At 47.8% G+C, this 21,861-nt stretch overlaps 1 protein-coding gene across 1 annotated transcript in view; it reads right to left on the bottom strand.

Annotated features, from left to right (window-relative positions):
• Positions 1–20,672, bottom strand: part of LMCD1 (LIM and cysteine rich domains 1) — a 60,053-nt gene extending 39,381 nt beyond the window's left edge. The window contains 1 exon segment of the mRNA XM_063941282.1: positions 20,573–20,672. Coding sequence (XP_063797352.1) covers positions 20,573–20,599 — 27 coding nt within the window. The 5' untranslated portion in view covers positions 20,600–20,672.
• Positions 20,673–21,861: the final 1,189 nt, after the last annotated feature.

Consider the following 21,861-nt stretch of genomic DNA (forward strand, 5'->3'; position numbering starts at 1 on the left):
TGCAGTTCCACTCTTGCCCTGCTGGGGACGCCGACGTCTCGTTACAGAGCAGGGACGTACAGGGCTCCAATTTACAGTAAATAGGTTGAGCTGCATTCTTAGGGGACGAAGTGGACATAATTATCCAGATAATTAAAGAATTATCAGGAGGCCATTTTCCTGCTGCCTAAGGGGGTAAATAATTTATGAAGTTACACAGTTGATTCTTTTTTGTTAAATACGGACTTTTAACCTATTGTTTCTTAATCTTTTATCTCTGTAAAACGTGCTACTTAAATAATAATCATTATGCGCCACACTGCAGAATACAATCTCTATGAAATGGTCGGGAAACTGAAATTAAATACTTAATAACCACTGTGCTTTGCAATTGCAGCTTCACATCCACCGTCATAATGGGATTATCTCCGGCTATAATTTCTTATTTCCCATTTGATATGCTTTAAATAGCAGCTCATATTGTGCCTGGACGTCTGTGGCCCTGGGAGGAAATCATTCCTTCAGATCTTACTACACCTAACAAATCAGAGAGATCATAATTCCACTATATTAAAATATCCTCTTGGTGAGTACAATGCCATGTTTGAGCAGTTCCCATTATTGGAATTCTTCGAAGTTTGGTCATTAAAAGTAAAATTACAAATATATCAAAAGTTGCTTCATAGGGAATTATGTTTTTTTTTTTCTATAAATGAAAAAAAAAAAAAAAAAAAAAAGTTTGACGACATCATCAAGAAAAAGTTTTGTTAAACTCTCAAAACGTGAAATATTCAGAGAATGACTTCTGCGGCAGGCGGACTATTGTCCCAAAACGACACATTCCAGCAAGCGGAACCAAAATATATAAAAACTTTGGCCGGTGCAACAATGTGCTGTCATTTCTACAGAGCTGGAATAATGGGGGTCATTCTGAGTTAATCGTAGCTGTGCTAAATTTAGCACAGCTACGATCATCTTTCCCGACATGCAGGGGGACGCCCAGCACAGGGCTAGTCCGCCCTGCATGTCAGTCCAGCCCCCCCTCGCAGAAGTGCGAAGGCATCGCACAGCGGTGATGCCTTTGCACTTCAGGAGTAGCTCCCGACCAGCACAGCTTTAGCGTGCTGACCGGGAGCTACTCCTCGCTCCCCGGCCTGCAGCGGCTGCATATATCATGCAGCCGCTGCGGCCCGCCCCCCGTTTGGTCCGGCCACGCCTGCGTTGGACGGACCGCACCTATGAAATGGCGGCCAAACGCCGCCGTTTCGTCCCCTCCCGCCCATCGATCGCCTCTGCCTGTCAGTCAGGCAGAGGCGATCGCTGTCCTGCTACGGCCTTCGGCCGTCCGGCATGCGCACTACGGCACTGGCGCATGCGCAGCAGGGACCCGTTCGCTCTGCTGCGTTAAAACGCAGCGAGCAAACGGGACGGAATGACCCCAATATCAGGGACGACGGACAGTCGCCCATGGCCCCCCACACAGAGTAAGGGGGCATGTGACTTATGTGAACTGGGGTTTCTGTGTGGCATAATGTGAACTGGGGGCACTACTGTGTGGTTAACACACCTATGGTTCTGGGAATATTTACGGGTGTGGTATGTTAGATAGATTAGATTTAGGTCGACAGTGTCTAGGTCGACCACTATTGGTCGACAGTAAGTAGGTCGACAAGGACTCTAGGTCGACATGAGAAAAGGTCGACATGAGTTTTTTCACCTTTTCTCTGACGTCCTAGTGGATGCTGGAAACTCCGTAAGGACCATGGGGAATAGACGGGCTCCGCAGGAGACTGGGCACTCTAAAAGAAAGATTAGGTACTATCTGGTGTGCACTGGCTCCTCCCTCTATGCCCCTCCTCCAGACCTCAGTTAGATTTCTGTGCCCGGCCGAGCTGGATGCACACTAGGGGCTCTCCTGAGCTCCTAGAAAGAAAGTTTATTTTAGGTTTTTTATTTTACAGTGAGACCTGCCTGCAACAGACTCACTGCAGCGAGGGACTAAGGGGAGAAGAAGCAAACCTACCTGCTTGCAGCTAGCTTGGGCTTCTTAGGCTACTGGACACCATTAGCTCCAGAGGGATCGACCGCATGGAACTGGCCTTGGTGTTCGTTCCCGGAGCCGCGCCGCCGTCCCCCTTACAGAGCCAGAAGCAAGAAGAGGTCCGGAAAATCGGCGGCTGAAGACATCAGTCTTCACCAAGGTAGCGCACAGCACTGCAGCTGTGCGCCATTGCTCCTCATGCACACTTCACACTCCGGTCACTGAGGGTGCAGGGCGCTGGGGGGGGGGGGCCCTGAGCAGCAATAAAAACACCTTAGCTGGCAAATATATCACAATATATAGCCCCAGAGGCTATATATGTGATAAATACCCCTGCCAGAATCCATAAAAAAGCGGGAGAAAAGTCTGCGAAAAAGGGGCGGAGCTATCTCCCTCAGCACACTGGCGCCATTTTCTCTTCACAGTGCAGCTGGAAGACAGCTCCCCAGGCTCTCCCCTGTAGTTTGCAGGCTCAAAGGGTTAAAAAGAGAGGGGGGGCACAAAAATTTAGGCGCAATATTGTATATACAAGCAGCTATTGGGAAAAATTCACTCAATATAGTGTTAATCCCTAAATTATATAGCGCTCTGGTGTGTGCTGGCATACTCTCTCTCTGTCTCCCCAAAGGGCTGTGTGGGGTCCTGTCCTCAGTCAGAGCATTCCCTGTGTGTGTGCGTTGTGTCGGTACGGCTGTGTAGACACGTTTGATGAGGAGGCTTATGTGATGGCAGAGCAGATGCCGATAAATGTGATGTCGCCCCCTGTGGGGCCGACACCAGAGTGGATGGATAGGTGGCAGGTATAAACCGACAGTGTCAACTCCTTACATAAAAGGCTGGATGACGTAACCGCTATAGGACTGCCGGCTTCTCAGCCCGCGCCTGCCCAGGCGTCTCAAAGGCCATCAGGGGCTCAAAAACGCCCGCTCCCTCAGATGGCAGACACAGATGTCGACACGGAGTCTGACTCCAGTGTCGACGAGGTTGAGACATATACACAATCCACTAGGAACATCCGTTACATTATCCCGGCAATAAAAAATGTGTTACACATTTCTGACATTAACCCAAGTACCACTATAAAAGGGTTTTATGTTTGCAGAGAAAAAGCAGGCAGTGTTTTGTTCCCCCATCAAATGAGTGAATGAAGTGTGAAAAAGCGTGGGTTCCCCCGATAAGAAACTGGTAATTTCTAAAAAGTTACTGATGGCGTACCCTTTCCCGCCAGAGGATAAGTTACGCTGGGAGATATCCCCTAGGGTGGATAAGGCGCTCACACGTTTGTCAAAAAAGGTGGCACTGCCGTCTTAGGATACGGCCACTTTGAAGGTACCTGCTGATAAAAAGCAGGAGGCTATCCTGAAGTCTGTATTTACACACTCAGGTACTAGACTGAGACCTGCAGATAGTGCTGCTGCAGCGTGGTCTGTAACCCTGTCAAACAGGGATACTATTTTTTTTGAACATAAGACGTCGTCTTATATATGAGGGATGCACAGAGGGATATTTTGCCGGCTGGCATCCAAAATTAATGCAATGTCCATTCTGTCAGGAGGGTATTAGAGACCCGACACTGGACAGGTGATGCCGACTTTAAAAAGGCACATAGAGCCTTATAAGGGTGAGGAATTGTTTGGGGATGGTCTCTGGGACTTCGTATCTACAGCAACAGCTGGGAAGAAAATTTTTTACCTCAGGTTTCCTCACAGCCTAAGAAAGCACTGTATTATCAGGTACAGTCCTTTCGGCTTCAGAAAAGCAAGCGGGTCAAAGGCGTTTCCTTTCTGCACAGAGACGAGGGAAGAGGGAAAAAGCTGCACCAGTCAGCCAGTTCCCAGAATCAAAATTCTTCCCCCGCTTCCTCCGAGTCCACCACATGACGCGGGGGCTCCACAGGCGTAGCCAGGTACGGTGGGGGGGCGCCTCAAAAATTTCAGCGATCAGTGGGCTCGCTCACAGGTGGATCCCTGGATCCTTCAAGTAGTATCTCAGGGGTACAAGCTGGAATTCGAGGTGTCTCCCCCCCGCCGTTTCCTCAAATCTGCCTTGCCGACAACTCCCTCAGGCAGGGAGGCTGTGCTAGAGGCAATTCACAAGCTGTATTCCCAGCAGGTGATAGTCAAGGTGCCCCTACTTCAACAAGGACGGGGTTACTATTCCACACTGTTTGTGGTACCGAAACCGGACGGTTCGGTGAGACCCATTTTAAATTTGAAATCCTTGAACACATACATAAAAAAATTCAAGTTCAAGATGGAATCGCTCAGGGCGGTTATTGCAAGCCTGGAGGAGGGGGATTACATGGTATCCCTGGACATCAAGGATGCTTACCTACATGTCCCCATTTACCATCCTCACCAGGAGTACCTCAGATTTGTGGTACAGGATTGCCATTACCAATTCCAAACACTGCCGTTTGGACTGTCCACGGCACCGAGGGTCTTTACCAAGGTAATGGCAGAAATGATGATACTCCTTCGAAAAAAAGGGAGTTTTAATTATCCCGTACTTGGACGATCTCCTTATAAAAGGCGAGGTCCAAGGAGCAGTTGTTGGTCGGAGTAGCACTATCTCGGGAAGTGCTACAACAGCACGGATGGATTCTATACATTCCAAAGTCACAGCTGGTTCCTACCACACGCCTACTGTTCCTGGGGATGGTTCTGGACACAGAACAGAAAAAAAAAGTTTTTCCCCCGCAGGAGAAAGCCAAGGAGCTGTCCTCTCTAGTCAGAGACCTCCTGAAACCAAAACAGGTATCGGTGCATCACTGCACACGAGTCCTGGGGAAAATGGTAGCTTCTTACGAAGCAAAATTCCATTTGGCAAGAACCTTTCAGTGGGACCTCTTGGACAAGTGGTCGGGATCGCATCTTCAGATGCATCAGCTGATACCCTGGTCCTTGGAGACAGGGTTATCTCTACTGTGGTGGCTGCAGAGTGCTCATCTTCAAGAGGGCCGCAGATTCGGCATACAGGACTGGGTCCTGGTAACCACGGATGCCAGCCTTCGAGGCTGGGGGGCAGTCACACAGGGAAGAAATTTCCAAGGACTTTGGTCAAGTCAGGAGTCGTCCCTACACATAAATATTCTGGAACTGAGGGCCATTTACAGTGCCCTAAGTCTGGCAAGGCCTCTGCTTCAAAACCAGCGGGGACTGATCCAATCAGACAACATCACGGCAGTCGCCCATGTAAACCGACAGGGCGGCACAAGAAGCAGGATGGCGATGGCAGAAGCCACAAGGATTCTCAGATGGGCGGAAAATCACGTCTTAGCACTGTCAGCAGTGTTCATTCCGGGAGTGGACAACTGGGAAGCAGACTTCCTCAGCAGACACGACCTACACCCGGGAGAGTGGGGACTTCATCCAGAAGTCTTCCAACTGTTGGTAAACCGTTGGGAAAGGCCACAGGTGGACATGATGGCGTCCCGCCTAAACAAAAAACTAGATATTGCGCCAGGTCAAGGGACCCTCAGGCAATAGCTGTGGACGCTCTAGTGACACCGTGGGTGTACCAGTCGGTTTATGTATTCCCTCCTCTGCCTCTCATACCAAAGGTACTGAGAATAATAAGAAAACGAGGAGTAAGAACGATACTCGTGGTTCCGGATGGGCCAAGAAGAGCTTGGTACCCAGAACTTCAAGAAATGATATCAGAGGACCCATGGCCTCTACCGCTCAGACAGGATCTGCTACAGCAGGGGCCCTGTCTGTTCCAAGACTTACCGCGGCTGCGTTTGACGGCATGGCGGTTGAATTCCGGATCCTAAAGGAAAAGGGCATTCCGGAGGAAGTCATTCCTACGCTGATAAAAGCCAGGAAAGAAGTAACCGCAAACCATTACCACCGTATTTGGCGAAAATATGTTGCGTGGTGTGAGGCCAGGAAGGCCACAACAGAGGAATTTCAGCTGGGTCGTTTTCTGCACTTCCTACAGTCAGGAGTGACTATGGGCCTAAACTTGGGTTCCATTAAGGTCCAGATTTCGGCTCTGTCGATTTTCTTCCAGAAAGAACTGGCTTCACTGCCTGGAGTTCAGACATTTGTAAAGGGAGTGCTACATATTCAGCCCCCTTTTGTGCCTCCTGTGGCACCTTGGGATCTCAACGTGGTGTTGAGTTTCTTAAAATCACATTGGTTTGAGCCACTTAAAACTGTGGATTTGAAATATCTCACGTGGAAAGTGGTCATGTTATTGGCCTTGGCTTCGGCCAGGCGTGTGTCAGAATTGGCGGCTTTGTCATGTAAAAGCCCTTATCTGATTTTCCATATGGATAGGGCAGAATTGAGGACTCGTCCCCAGTTTCTCCCTAAGGTGGTATCAGCTTTTCACTTGAACCAACCTATTGTAGTGCCTGCGGCTACTAGGGACTTGGAAGATTCCAAGTTACTGGACGTAGTCAGGGCCTTAAAAATTTATATTTCCAGGACGGCTGGAGTCCGGAAAACTGACTCGCTTTTTATCCTGTAGGCACCCAACAAAATAGGTGCTCCTGCTTCTAAGCAGACTATTGCTCGCTGAATTTGTAGCACAATTCAGCTGGAGCATTCTGCGGCTGGATTGCCGCATCCTAAATCAGTAAAAGCCCATTCCACGAGGAAAGTGGGCTCATCTTGGGCGGCTGCCCGAGGGGTCTCGGCTTTACAACTTTGCCGAGCTGCAACTTGGTCAGGGGCAAACACGTTTGCTAAATTCTACAAATTTGATACCCTGGCTGAGGAGGACCTGGAGTTCTCTCATTCGGTGCTGCAGAGTCATCCGCACTCTCCCGCCCGTTTGGGAGCTTTGGTATAATCCCCATGGTCCTTACGGAGTTCCCAGCATCCACTAGGACGTCAGAGAAAATAAGATTTTACTCACCGGTAAATCTATTTCTCGTAGTCCGTAGTGGATGCTGGGCGCCCATCCCAAGTGCGGATTGTCTGCAATACTTGTATGTAGTTATTGCCTAACTAAGGGTTATTGTTGAGCCATCTGTTGAGAGGCTCAGTTATATTTCATACTGTTAACTGGGTGTAGTATCACGAGTTATACGGTGTGATTGGTGTGGCTGGTATGAGTCTTACCCGAAATTCAAAATCCTTCCTTATTGTGTCAGCTCTTCCGGGCACAGTATCCTAACTGAGGTCTGGAGGAGGGGCATAGAGGGAGGAGCCAGTGCACACCAGATAGTACCTAATCTTTCTTTTAGAGTGCCCAGTCTCCTGCGGAGCCCGTCTATTCCCCATGGTCCTTACGGAGTTCCCAGCATCCACTACGGACTACGAGAAATAGAATTACCGGTGAGTAAAATCTTATTTTTTGTGTCGTTTTCTACGTACAGTGACGGAGAACCCCAATTAGTGCTCCGCTTCGCTCGCCATGCTTCGGGCAAGGTGCCTCGCTCCGCTACCTCTGCGCTCGGCACAATCCTAGTCCACGTGGATCGTAAACTATGAAAACGTTTTTCAAAAATCAAACATTTTTTTTTAAAAAACTCATGTCGACCTTTTGTCATGTCAACCTAGTACATGCCGACCTAGAGTCCCTGTCGACCTAGAAACCATTTTGACCGACTTACTGTCAACCAATAGTGGTCGACCTAGACAGTGTCAACCTAGAGACCGTATCCCATATTTTACACATTACTCTTTTTAATAACCTGACCAGTATATCTCAATGACAATTTTATTGCTAGGGGTTCCCCACAACTTAGGGCCCCGCAACCTTTATCTGGCCCCGAATTTCATAGTAGTGCCGGGCAAGCCCCCGAACATTCTTATACAGCTCATCTCTGCCAGGCACAGCCCTACTGGTGTGTAATAAATAACTTGTCATTTTACCTCAGCCCATAGGGCAATATGGCCGCTTCCAACCATGTCATAAAAGTAAACATACAAGAAAAATAAAATGGCAATCCTGTCTGCAGAATAACTTGTGCATGTATAGAGTCTGGTTTATGCCGCGCATGGTTCACAGGCGTCTACTTCACTTGTGTACGGGGTCTAAACTATTTACTTTATGCGCAACATAGAGTCACTATTGGCGGCCAGGGCTGCCATCAGGAATTATAGGGCCTGGGACTGACAAAATAATATATAGGTGTTTTTTCCCGGGCCTGCATAAATTTGATGGAGTGAGCATGGCCAAAGAAAGTGGAGAGAAGTACTAGCCAATCAGCTCCTAACTGCCATGTCACAGGCTGTGTTTAAAACATGACAGTTAGGAGCTGGTTGGCTGGTACTTTATCTCCGTTCACTTTATCTCTCTCCATGGCTAAGTACATAGACCGCTTAGAGCGGCTTAATTCCACCACATCGCACTCTCCCTGGCGCAGGCAGGTGTAAGCGACAGAGTAATGCATGGACTGATCCCTCATCTATCATTTGCATGTTGTGTAAGCGGACATGTCACTATTACACTTCAGCCACGAGAGACGGATACCCTGGATAAGTAGCTGCTATTACATGTGCCGCCCTCAGTGATGAGTGCTGTACTGACGTACAATGGAGATCTCTGGAGTTCCCTCAGAAATGAGCTTTCAGTAATGTTATCTGTCTGTCAGCACAAGCCTGGAACATAGAGCAGCCGCCAGCTCAGCAGAGCCCTGTACAAGCAGCGACTATAGAGAATCACCCTCCTGGAGAACAGACTCCTGCAATCCTACAACTGTGACCTAGGGATGGTCCATAGACACGCTCAGAAATCTCACCATGTTCCCAGTACCCTGACCTGGTGCAGTGCACATTCCCACCATGTTCCCAGTACCCTGACCTGGTGCAGAGCACATTCCCAGTACCCTGACCTGGTGCAGTGCACATTCCCAGTACCCTGACCTGGTGCAGTGCACATTCCCAGTACCCTGACCTGGTGCAGAGCATATTCCCAGTACCCTGACCTGGTGCAGAGCACGATCCCAGTACCCTGACCTGGTGCAGAGCACGATCCCAGTACCCTGACCTGGTGCAGAGCACGATCCCAGTACCCCGACCTGGTGCAGAGCACGATCCCAGTACCCCGACCTGGTGCAGTGCACATTCCCAGTACCCCGAGCTGGTGCAGTGCACATTCCCAGTACCCCGAGCTGGTGCAGTGCACATTCCCAGTACCCCGAGCTGGTGCAGAGCACATTCCCAGTACCCCGAGCTGGTGCAGAGCACATTCCCAGTACCCCGAGCTGGTGCAGAGCACATTCCCAGTACCCTGACCTGGTGCAGAGCACATTCCCAGTACCCTGACCTGGTGCAGAGCACATTCCCAGTACCCTGACCTGGTGCAGAGCACATTCCCAGTACCCTGACCTGGTGCAGAGCACATTCCCAGTACCCTGACCTGGTGCAGAGCACATTCCCAGTACCCTGACCTGGTGCAGAGCACATTCCCAGTACCCTGTCCTGGTGCAGAGCACATTCCCAGTATCCTGACCAGGTACAGAGCATATTGCCAGTACCCTGACCTGGTGCAGAACACATTCCCAGTACCCTGACCTGGTGCACTGCATATTCCCAGTACCCTGACCTGGCGCAGAGCATATTACCAGTATCCTGATCAGGTGCAGAGCATATTACCAGTACCCTGACTGATGAAGGCTCGATCATATTCCTGGTACCCTGAGACCCCTTTCACACGCCAAATGTCGGATCCCACCCGGGAATTGGAAACGGATCTTTCCCGGGTGGGATCCGGCATTGGACCCTAACAGGCGGCTTCCAGACCCAGCAACTTGCCGGGTGGGTTGCCATAGCAGCAGGGGAGGAGCCTGCAGTGGGGGCGGAGCTGGCGCTGGGAGATGAGCTAATCTCCGCACCGCCTCTTCCTATGTGGTGAACAGGTCACATCGACCCGGAAACCCGTTCATGCTGCTACTGACCCGATATTCAACCCGGGAATAACACTGCTTTACTCCCGGATTGAATTACTGGGTCAGACTACCTGGGATTTCGACCACGGACCCTTTCGCACCGCACACCGACCCGGCAATATATTGGGTCGATATACCAGGTTATTTGTGCGGTGTGAAAGGGGTATGTCTGATGCAGAGCATATTCCCAGTACCCTGACCTGGTGCAGAGCATATTCCCAGTACCCTGACCTGGTGCAGAGCATACTCCCAGTACCCTGACCTGGTGCAGAGCATACTCCCAGTACCCTGACCTGGTGCAGAGCATACTCCCGGTAGTATGGCCTGGTGCAGAGCACATTCCCGGTACCCTGACCTGGTGCAGAGCATATTGCCAGTATCCTGAGCTGGTGCAGAGCATATTGCCAGTATCCTGAGCTGGTGCAGAGCATATTGCCAGTATCCTGAGCTGGTGCAGAGCATATTGCCAGTACCCTGAGCTGGTGCAGAGCATATTGCCAGTACCCTGAGCTGGTGCAGAGCATATTGCCAGTACCCTGAGCTGGTGCAGAGCATATTGCCAGTACCCTGAGCTGGTGCAGAGCATATTGCCAGTATCCTGAGCTGGTGCAGAGCATATTGCCAGTACCCTGAGCTGGTGCAGAGCATATTGCCAGTACCCTGAGCTGGTGCAGAGCATATTGCCAGTACCCTGAGCTGGTGCAGAGCATATTGCCAGCAGTGCAGTTCTCCGGAATACTATAGTAACTGAATAAACGGCGCATGTTTCCCGATGTGTCCTGTGAAGCTGACCCTCTGTAAATGTGTAAGCGCTGCATCAGCGACTCCTTGTTACAGTACAACGTGGTCAGACATTAGCCGATTATCATCATCGCACAAGTTCAGGTTCATAGGTAAGGTGTGACCGTGTTGTGTTAGTTGTGGAAAGTTGTGTTTTATCATGTCAGCCTCATTAGCCTTTACACAGTGTTAGTAATTATCACCTCGTTATATAATAGCTTATTATGTTTACAGCCTAGTCACCAGCAGATTATCACGCTCCACGGCCAGGCTCAGTGTTTGGATATTTGTTGGCTTCCCCTGGAAAACACTTTCTATGTGTCAGTTACAGAGCTATGTATATATCTCTCCATGCTGAGTATATATGGCAGCCAATCACAGTGCACCATACTGCAGGTGCCACTAGTTACGAAGTCCCTTAAACATAAATGAGTGACTACTTCTTTATTTTCATTTATTTATATGGCGCCCGCATATTCCGCTGCGCTTTACTATCGGAAACAAAGCAGCAATAAAATGAGAATGGATAATGACAGACAGGGAGGGAGGTAAGAGGGCCTTGCACGCAAGCTTACAATCTATAGGATAACAGGGGTCTAAGGGTCTTATTTGTCATACTACTGTAAATATATGTGATCAATAGGAAAATGACTGCTTTTGGAGGACTGCTGCATTTTTAAGTTTCGGGGCCATTTACCAATGGGTTAGCCCCAAAATTAAATACCAAGGCATCACTATAGACGTCATTAAAGAATGTTACTTTTTGGGAGGATTATATCAAATAGACCCTTAATACAGGAAACTAAGCACTACCGATTGTATATTGGTTCAGCCAGATTGCAAAGGTCAAAGCTTTTTACTATAGTGGGCTATAAGTGCCTGTCATAGGTTGGCCAGAGGCTCAGAGGGTTGACTGAATGTAAGAGAACACATGCAAGTTTTGTGTGAACTGTGTAAAGGGGATGTAATTGGGTAAGATATCTTATAGAGGCAGAGCTGGATTAAGAACTCAGAGGGCCCGGGGTACTTAAGACAGGGGGCCCCTCAGGTCTAAAATTAAAACCATAAAAATAAAAAAAAATAAAAAAATACATACACACGACCCAGAGCCTTAACTCAAATGTAATTCTTAACAGGCTGCTCCGTTTCCACTTCAGCCTGCACTCCAGCCAGTAAAGGAGGCGCAGGATGCAGTTGTACAGCCCATTGATTAGCTGAGCCGTCACCTAGCAACCCAGCAAAGGTCTGCGGCGCCGGCAGCTGTGACGACAATCAGTGCCTGCGGGGAAACTCCCAGCTGCGGATCGGATCTATAACAGAGATCCGATCTGTGGCTGGTGGCAGGGGGGCCCTCTCAGACTGAGGGGCCATGGGGTACTTACCCCCGGAGCCCCCCCCCCTTAATCCGGCTCTGTATAGAGGTGATATGGGTGGTTCTAGAAAATGATGGGAGGTGAGTTTTCTGGGAACACTTTAAGGCTTGGAGGCTGGTCTTCTTGTCCGAGGGAGGGCATTCCACAGTGTGGGTGCAGCCCAAAAAAGTAGTCCTGTAACCATGAATGAGAGCAGCTAATGCATGTGGATGAGAGACAGATCTTGGGCAGAGTGGAGGGGTGGAGCTGGGAGATATTTTGGGATAAGAGAACAAGGCCCTCATTCCGAGTTGTTCGCTCGCTAGCTGCTTTTAGCAGCATTGCACACGCTAAGCCGCCGCCCTCTGGGAGTGAATCTTAGCTTAGCAGAATAGCGATCGAAAGATTAGCAGAATTGCGAATAGAAATTTCTTAGCAGTTTCTGAGTAGCTCGAGACTTACTCCTACACTGCGATCAGTTCAGTCAGTTTCGTTCCTGGTTTGACGTCACAAACACACCCAGACACTCCCCCGTTTCTTCAGACACTCCCGCGTTTTCCCCAGAAACGGCAGCGTTTTTTCGCACACACCCATAAAACGGTCAGTTTCCGCCCAGAAACACCCACTTCCTGTCAATTACACTCCGATCACCAGAACGATGAAAAATCTTCGTTAGGCCGTGAGTAAAATACCAAACTTTTGTGCAAATTTACTTGGCGCATGCGCACTGCGAACATTGCACATGCGTAGTTTGCGACTAATCGCTCCGTTGCAAAAAAATCTAACGAGCGAACAACTCGGAATGAGGGCCCAAGTGTGGTTTGGTTCATAGCCTTATGTGTAAGCAGAGTATTTTATATTGATTTGGTAACATGCAGGCAGCCGGTGTAATAGCAGTAATCTGACGGTTTGCAAGGAAAATGAGTCTAGCCGTAGCTTTCTAAATAGATTGTACGGGCTAAAGTCTGTCTAGGGGGAGACCAGTGAGGAGGCTATTATACTAATCAGTGCCGGGAGATAATGAGAGCATGAATTAAAGTCTGAGGGACATTTAAGAAAATTGTTTCACAGTTACAGTAGCTGAATAAAAGTGTGACTGGTAAATTATAGCTATTTATATAGAACATGTTATTTTATCAAATTGTAACACATACAACTTGTTCTCATATATTCCACACACGTTCCCCGAATGCGGATTTATAACTGTGGAATATATTCCAGGTCTCCTCACACATGAGTCTTTTCAAATGTGTCACTCAGTAATTAATACATTTGTGCTCCACCTAGAAGATACTGAAAACATGAACTGTTAGCGGACCCTGAGGACTGGGCTGGAGAAACGTTATATTATTCTACGCCCTTCTCATCCCTTATGCGTCTTCATAAAACAAGAATATTACAGTTTTTTTGATTGGATGCAGAAATAAACAACAGCATAATTGTCCAATCTTAACTCTCGGCGGTCCCTTCATATCTTGGTCCGACACGGATTGCGATAGCTAATAATATAACATCTGTGATAAGCCTCCTCCCCATACTCAGTCATTGCTGTTAATTAACGTTATGTCAGAAGTTCCCTCAATTGTTACAAACTTTCACTCCAAGGGGCAGAATTCCCCAAACTTCCCCATTACAGTCCAGGTTTTAAGGATATCCGTACTTGAGCAGAGATGGTTAAATCAAATTCACTGAGGTACTAATTAATACCCTTTTCATACAGAAATCCCGGTAATTTCAGTGCCGGGTCGTTTTTTCCGGAGCCTGCCTGACCCCCCCTTTCACACATAGAAGCAAATTACCGGGTCAAGAATTTCTACTTATTTATTAATAATTCCCACAATCCACACAAACAAAAAAGCGTCTGTTCAAAAAAAAACTTCAATGACCCATTAACGGAATTTCTACCCAACTGCAGCAGAGTTCCAGACACTTTTCCAGCCCCGAGACTGGTCTGGGCAGAGAGGTGGTTAGTGTGTCACGGCAAACAGCTGTGCGGACTGCGTGAATAAATACTCTGCGACATCGCTGGCACCGGTGTGTGCGGATGGAATAACAGAGCATTTCATACCAGCAGAGCCAGTGAGGCAGTTTGCGCTGCTGTAATTAGTATTTGGTTATTTACCTAAGATGGAAGAGGCGAGGGAGAGCTATGCTCAGCTAAAGGCTTGGCACGACACTTGATATTATTGTACTTTGTAGCATGTTGATCTTTTAAGTGTGTCAGGGTAATGAAAGCAATACAAGTGCCAATAAAATATTACTTAGCATGGACCTGCCACCTACAGCAAACAGGGGGTTATTCAGAGTTGTTAGCAAACCAAAAACATTAGCAACTGGACAAAACCATGCACACTGCATGTGGGGCAGATGTAACATGTGCAGAGAGAGTTACATTTGGGTGGGTTATATTGTTTCTGTGCAGGGTAAATACTGTCCGCCTTATTTTTACACTGCAATTTAGATTTCAGTTTGAACACACCCCACCCAAATCTAACTCTCTCTGCACATGTTACATCTGCCCCACCTGCAGTGCAGCATGGTCTATAACACAATTGTTATCAGTTTTGGTTTGCTAACAACTCTGAATAACCCCACAGAGTCTGTACACATCCATCTCTGGGCTGAAGCAATCTCCATGAGACTGAAGCCTATCAGCTGCTCCTAGCTGGCAGAAGTGGGTGAGGTATGTAGGGTCAACAGTAACTAGGTCGAGAGGGTCTAGCTCAACCACTATTGGTCGACAGGGTCTCTAGGTCGACATGGTGTAGGTTGACAGGCCAAAAGGTCGACGTGAGTTCATGTTTTTTTGGTGTCGTTTTCTCCGCACAGTGACTTCGGGCAAGGTTACTATTCCCAATCGTAGTCCGCGTGGATCGTTAAGTATGAATTTTTTTTTTCAAACCTTATCATTTGAAAAACTCACGTCAACCCAGAACATGTCGACCTAGAGTCCCTGTTTTGCTGCAAGCAGACGTCTATATTATAAAAAATTATTTTTGGACACCTGGCGGCTCTGTCTCCTGCAAATAAGTACTCACCCCATGCACATTACACAGCAGCCTACTGACACTGCGCAGAAATGATCGAGCCAATGATAGACAGGCCCCCTGCCCCAGGGTACAGCTGCAGATACATTAGCAGCATCTGGGCTCTATTCCTATGCTCTCTGTTATTACGGAGCATAGGTTTAAAGCCCATGTCTCCTAGTATTGAGTGCGCATTAATGGGTTAAATTGGCATGTCCGCTACACACTGGTGAGGTATAGGTGGCAGGCATAGGGGGCATGGTTCTTCAGATAAAAACTGGCCATTGATCATCGATGGCTAGTAACCATTAATTGTCAGACATTGATAGTAACCAGTTTCGACTCCCTTCTTAAATAACCCCAATACTCTGAATCGAGTCAGTACTCCAAGAGCAGCCATTTTTGCGGAGGACTGACCTCAATTTTTATTTGAAAGCGTTAGGGACCCTTGGAAATGTAACCTGTCCACCCCAGTGGTTTCAGTATAAAGGACTAGGGGGAGATGTATCAATTTTTCTAAACAGTAAAGGTATGGACACGCTTCTTTCAACCATTTGTCAAGTACATTCTATAAATATAGATAGAAACTGATTGGCCGCTTTGTGCAACTTCTCCATTAAGGATCCTCAGGTGTGGGATAGTTAAAAAAAAAAAAAAAAAAAAAAACTTTATTTAAAATGTTTTCATTTTATTTTGTGGAGACAAATGTCCCAGAATGCACTGCCAGGGAATGCTGCTGCTTGTGATCCGACAGACCGTTCCGCAATAGTTGGCAGAAGTTCCTCAATAGTTGAGGCAATAATAGCCCCGGCATCAGCGCTGCTCACAGTGGTCGGCTACTAAACGTCAGGTTTCGCATCCAACATTCCCCCACTGAATTGCGGTATTTACTTTTGCGCAAGAGGAAACCGCATCAGCCCCATAACGTTGGCACGTCATGCATTTAAAGTCGCAGTGACACATTTTCATGAATTTGGGGAGAAGAATGCACAGCAGTGTTTGCCGACTTGAGGTCACAATGCTGTTTTGCTATTAAAGAGGTTCTGCAGCAGTTCCATATTATTTATTGCTTGAAAAGTATTTCTACCAGTAAGAAATACATAGAGTTAATTTTTACTTTTTTAATCATATACTGTTATCACCAAAGGTTCTCTGCATTATAATCATGCTCATAGGCTGGGTGCACATTCAGCAGATGGCTCATCCGAACAGCTAATTATTCTATCACTTGGCATTGTGTATGCACAAACGATCTCGGTCATACGCACTTACCCGATATGTCTCGCAGCAGGGTCATCTGTATATGGTCGCCCACCTGGGACATTATATTCAATGGGTGCAGCCGCTGACCAATTGCCCGGCCGTCCATACTTACAGCCAGATGTACCGATATACAGTATCTGGATGATATATCGGCATTGGGTGTGCTGCAGGGGCGATCTGGTATGTCTGAGCACACCCGCCGATCTGCTAATGATATATATGTATATATTTACTTAGTAATGATGCTGCTACAGTACCTTCTGCGCACAATAAGATCTATGGGTGTAATTCAGACCTGATCGCTCGCTAGCTATTTTTTGCAGCGCTGCGATCAGATAGTCGCCGCCCATTGGGGAGTGTATTTTAGCTGTGCAAGTGTGCGATCGCATGTGCAGCCGAGCGGTCCCAAAAGATCTTGTGCAGTTTCTGAGTTGCCCAGAACTTACTCAGCCGCTGCGATCACTTCAGCCTGTCCGGGACCGGAATTGACGTCAGACACCCGCCCTGCAAACGCTTGGACACGCCTGCGTTTTTCCAACCACTCCCAGAAAACAGTCAGTTGCCACCCACAAACACCCTCTTCCTGTCAATCTCCTTGCGATCGGCTGTGCGAATGGATTCTTTGTAAAACCCATCGCACAGCAACGATCCGCTTTGCACCCGTGCGACACGCCTGCGCATTGTGGTGCATGCGCAGTTCTGACCTGATCGCAGCGCTGCAAAAAACACTAGTGAGTGATCAGGTCTGAATTCCCCCCTATGTGTAGAACTGCAGCCTGGGCAGAGAGAGGAACGGAGCCTGGAGATTTTCATCTGGAAGCAATTTCTTGGTAATAACTGGGCAGGGAGCACCAGCCGGCTCCGTCCTGCCCCTTCCTTGCAGCACCACAGAGCTGTTTATTCAGATTAGTGAGCTTTGCTACATCACTGGGAATTTATAGAGAACTGGGATATTCACCAGGAGGTTCACCGTCAGCAGCTCACGTGTCCTGCAGAGTTTAACCCCATTCCCCAACTCATATCATATGAAATGACTTTACCGCTAGCTGGCCACTTATTATACGAAGCATTATACTGGCAGGATACAGGTACTTACAGCTGAAACCTATTACAGGGAATAAAAAGCATAGTTGCTACCTTATTGCAGATACACCAGGAGATTGGGGCAGTTACAGAATGTGCCCTGGGTGGTGGTGGTTTATCTGGAAGTTGTTGCAAATGAATATTAACCTGTTTTTTATCCAGGAGGCACAGAAATCGTTTCTAGTCTGTCGGCCTCTGGCTGCACTATAACTCCCAGCATCTTTGGAAGAACACACCAAGGGTTGTAATTGAAATCAGATTGCCTAGTCTTGTTTCACGCTGTGTTCGAGTGTGACTGCTGTTTATGTAGGCTGACCATAATATCCCTTTAAACTAGGACACTCATAAATTACACAGGTTCTGGGGCTGATTAAAACCAGGTGACATGCAGACTTAAAGTCAGCCAGCCAGCCACAGAACCTGTGTAATTTACGAGTGTCTGTTAAAGGGATTATGTCGCCTGAGGTGTGCATCCTGATTTAAGCACCAGAGGACTCCATTGATAACAGAAGTTTGCAGACTGGGTGCGGCTACCTGCTGTGTTTTGGAGAACACCCTGTACAAGCGGAGCCGGCGCCAAATCCAGTTTGTCTACATATTTACCAGTTTTGTGGTAATGGAAGTAGAGGGATGGATACCCAGGAGTTATTAGCACACCTGTTACAACAAGTGCAATGATCGTGGCGTGGAAACTCGGGGCCTAATTCCGACCTGATCGTAGCAGCATATTTTTTTAGCAGATGGGCAAAACCATGTGCACTGCAGGTGTGGCAGATGTAACATGTGCAGAGAGAGTTAGATTTGGGTGGGTTATATTGTTTCTGTGCAGGGTAAATACTGGCTGCTTTATTTTTTACACTGCAATTTAGATTTCAGTTTGAACACCCCACCCAAATCTAACGCTCTCTGCACATGTTACATCTGCCTCCCCTGCAGTGCACATGGTTTTGCCCAACTGCATGTTACAGGATGTGTTTGAAAAATGACAGTTAGGAGCTGATTGGTTGGTACTTAATCTCCGTCCACTTTAACTCCACCCAAAGCTTAGTAAATAGACCACTAAACCCTCTAGTCAGTGGCTAGTTTGCGATGCTGATTATAGACCCCCTTGTTATCATTATAATACCCTTCTATCTAGGTTATTAATACTTCTGGCTCGGGGAAGTAGTATGCCTGCAAGGGCAAGTGTACAGTTACTCTCAGCAGCCATTCTATAACAAGTTTCCTTAGTAAATTGCCTGCGGTGAAGCTATACAGGTGGTAGCCTGCGTGGATAGGTTACAGGAGGACGATGTATCAGACCGTAGTCTGCCAATGACTTGTGTAAACAAGCGTTACACACAGGTAAGATGACATCACTGGGACAGTAAAGGGGGGTATACACGGGAGAGATGTGTGCTGAGCGAACCGCTCAGCACACATCTCTCCCGCCGCTCACCACAGCGCGATGTGTGCTGAGCGATGCGGGGGGGGGGGGGGGGGGGGGGGGAGGACGTGGGCCGCTCATTTCACCCAGTGGGTGAAATGAGCGACCTGATAGATTGGCCTGCATGCAGGCCAATCTAGCAGTGGCGATAGAGATGTGCGGGGCCGCGCATCGCTGAGGGGGCTACACACGAGTGATCTGTGCTTAATCTAAGCAATCTAGTCAGATTGCTTAGATTTTAAGCATGGATCTCTCCGTGAGTACCCCCCTTAACTGTATGCGATACAATTACATTAGCACTATGTGACACCAAGTACACCTCAAGTGTACCTCGTTGGGCCTAATTCAGACCTGATCGCAGCAGCAAATTTGTTAGCAGTTGGGCAAAACCATGCTGCACTGCAGGTGGGGCAGATATAACATGTGCAGAGAGAGTTAGATTTGGGTGGGTTATTTTGTTTCTGTGCAGGGTAAATACTGGCTGCTTTATTTTTACACTGCAAATTAGATTGCAGATTGAACACACCCCACCCAAATCTAATGGGCCCTACACACTGGCCGATATTTTGAAAGATATGAACGATCTCGTTCATAAATGAACGAGATCTCGTTCATATCTTTCAGTGTGGAGACTTAAGCGATGAACGATGCGCGTCCCCGCGCTCGTTCATCGCTGGTCTCCTGTCGGCTGTGCATGCAGGCCAATATGGACGATCTCGTCCATATTTGCCTGCACGTCTATGGAGCCGGGTGACGGGGGGAGTGAAGAAGCTTCACTCCCCCCGTCACTGCCCCCCCCGCCGCCGGGTCGCTCGTCGGCCGTATCGGCCGTCGGGCACCTCGGCCAGTGAGTAGGGCCCATTACTCTCTCTGCACAGGTTAAATCTGCCCCACCTGCACTGCACATGGTTTTACCCATTAGCTAACAAATTTGCTGCTACGATCAAGTCCGAATTAGACCCATTGGCCATTCATATCTGAAACATATTGGTAAAAAGTTTTTAAAGGTCAGTCCTTGGAAATAAGAAGAGAATATATTATCACTAATTAAAATAAAACACTTATTGCTGTGATATTTTTGAACTGCAAAAAATGCAATAGGTGAAGTTTAGTGAACAAGTCATGATGGGAATTGTAGTGCACCGAGGCAGCACACATAGTATCCCTGGAAATGACAATTACAATGTTGCCAGGTTAGAGACACCTTAAATGTTTAATGTATTCGGGAATGACAGAAGTGACTGGGGCTTCCCAGAGATGTGACCTCACTCCAGGGGTCATTACACCCTAATAGGGGTTATATAGACAATACACATCTGGTTACCCATCACCCCATTGTATCATCACTTGTGCAAATAGTGTTAAAGATTATTTTAATTTTTTTGCATTTCATTATAATAATTATTGGTTTAAATAAAATCAACGTTACTAAGTAATGGACAGTGAGAAATGGTGGCTACAGGAATAATGGGACTTGTAGTTCTACAACAGCTGGAGGAGCCACAGTTCGTCTCAATCTGCTTTAGAATTATGGCAAGGCATGCTGGAGCTTGTAGTTGCACAGGTAGCCCAAGTATGTGTTTCTGTCAGATCATGCTGGGACTTGTGGTTCCACAACAGCCAGTCTACACACTGTATAAAAACTGCGATAGAGAATATATATATATATATATATATATATATATATATATATATAATAAAAAATATGTACAGGAAAAAAAAAAGTAATTTCCCAACAGACATATAAATAAATGTATCTGGGTGTCTCCCACTCACCCTCTGCATCCCAGCACTGAGCTCCATCTCCTGACCTCCTGCCTTGTACAACTCCACTGCGAGCTCCAGCAGGACAGACTGATCCAGGCAACTTTATCAGAGAGCTGAAACTCCTGGGAGAACTCCGCCAGCCAATCCCCGGCCTCAGGAACCTTGTACAGCCAATGGGGCTGTGGCTGGTTGTGCTGGAGCAGGGAACACCCAGGCTGGATGAGTGAGCCCAGGAATGCCTGATTCACACTGTCTGCCTCCATCAGCTGCACTCGCAGGGCTGTGCGGCTTCCTGGACCACTTACACTTCTTCCTTTAAAGGAATTGGAATTACAACCATTTGTGGACAACACTGTGAAATGATCAGTGTGGGCTACCTGGGCAGTGACAGCCTGATATCCCTGGCATGTGCCGCCAGCTCCCGGTGATGTTATATACAGTATATACAAAAGTGTTATCACTTACAGGGCGTCGCAATGCCATATGGCGTGAGATGCCGGGCGCGACTGAGACGCCCTAAGGGGAGTAGCGTACCGTAGTTTTCTTTACATTTTGTGTCTTAGTGGGTAATTCAGACCTGATCGTAGCAGCAAATTTGTTAGCAGTTGGGCAAAACCATGTGCACTGCAGGTGGGGCAGATGTAACATGTGCAGAGAGAGTTAGATTTGGGTGGGGTGTGTTCAAACTGGAATCTAAATTGCAGTGTAAAAATAAAGCAGCCAGTATTTACCCTGCACAGAAACAAAATAACCCACCCAAATCTAACTCTCTCTGCACATGTTACATCTGCCCCACCTGCAGTGCACATGGTTTTGCCCAATTGCTAACAAATGTCCTGCTGCGATCAGGTCTGAATTACCCCCTTAGTCGCATTGCAGCGGAACACCACTCACAGTGTACTCTGGCCTGAGACTTTAACTGGATAGGAATTGGCCTTATATGTGTACAAAGGGCCTAATACAGACCTGATCACTCACTAGGTTTTTTTTGCAGCGCTGCGAACAGATAGTCGCCGCCCATTGGGGAGTGTATTTTCGCTTTGCAAGCGTGCAAATGCATGTGCAGCCGAGCGGTACAAACAGATCTTGTGCAGTCTCTGCGCAGCCCAGGACTTACTCAGCCGCTGCGATCACATCAGCCTGTCCGGGCCCGGAATTGACGTCAGACACCCGCCCTGTGAGTGCTTAGACACGCCTGCGATTTTCCAACCACTCCCTGAAAACGGTCAGTTGCCACCCACAAACTTCTTCTTCCTGTTAATCTCCTTGCGATCGCCCGTGCGAATGGATTCTTCGCA

This window comes from Pseudophryne corroboree, chromosome 9 (assembly GCF_028390025.1).
Source record: "Pseudophryne corroboree isolate aPseCor3 chromosome 9, aPseCor3.hap2, whole genome shotgun sequence".
Lineage (NCBI taxonomy): Eukaryota > Metazoa > Chordata > Amphibia > Anura > Myobatrachidae > Pseudophryne > Pseudophryne corroboree.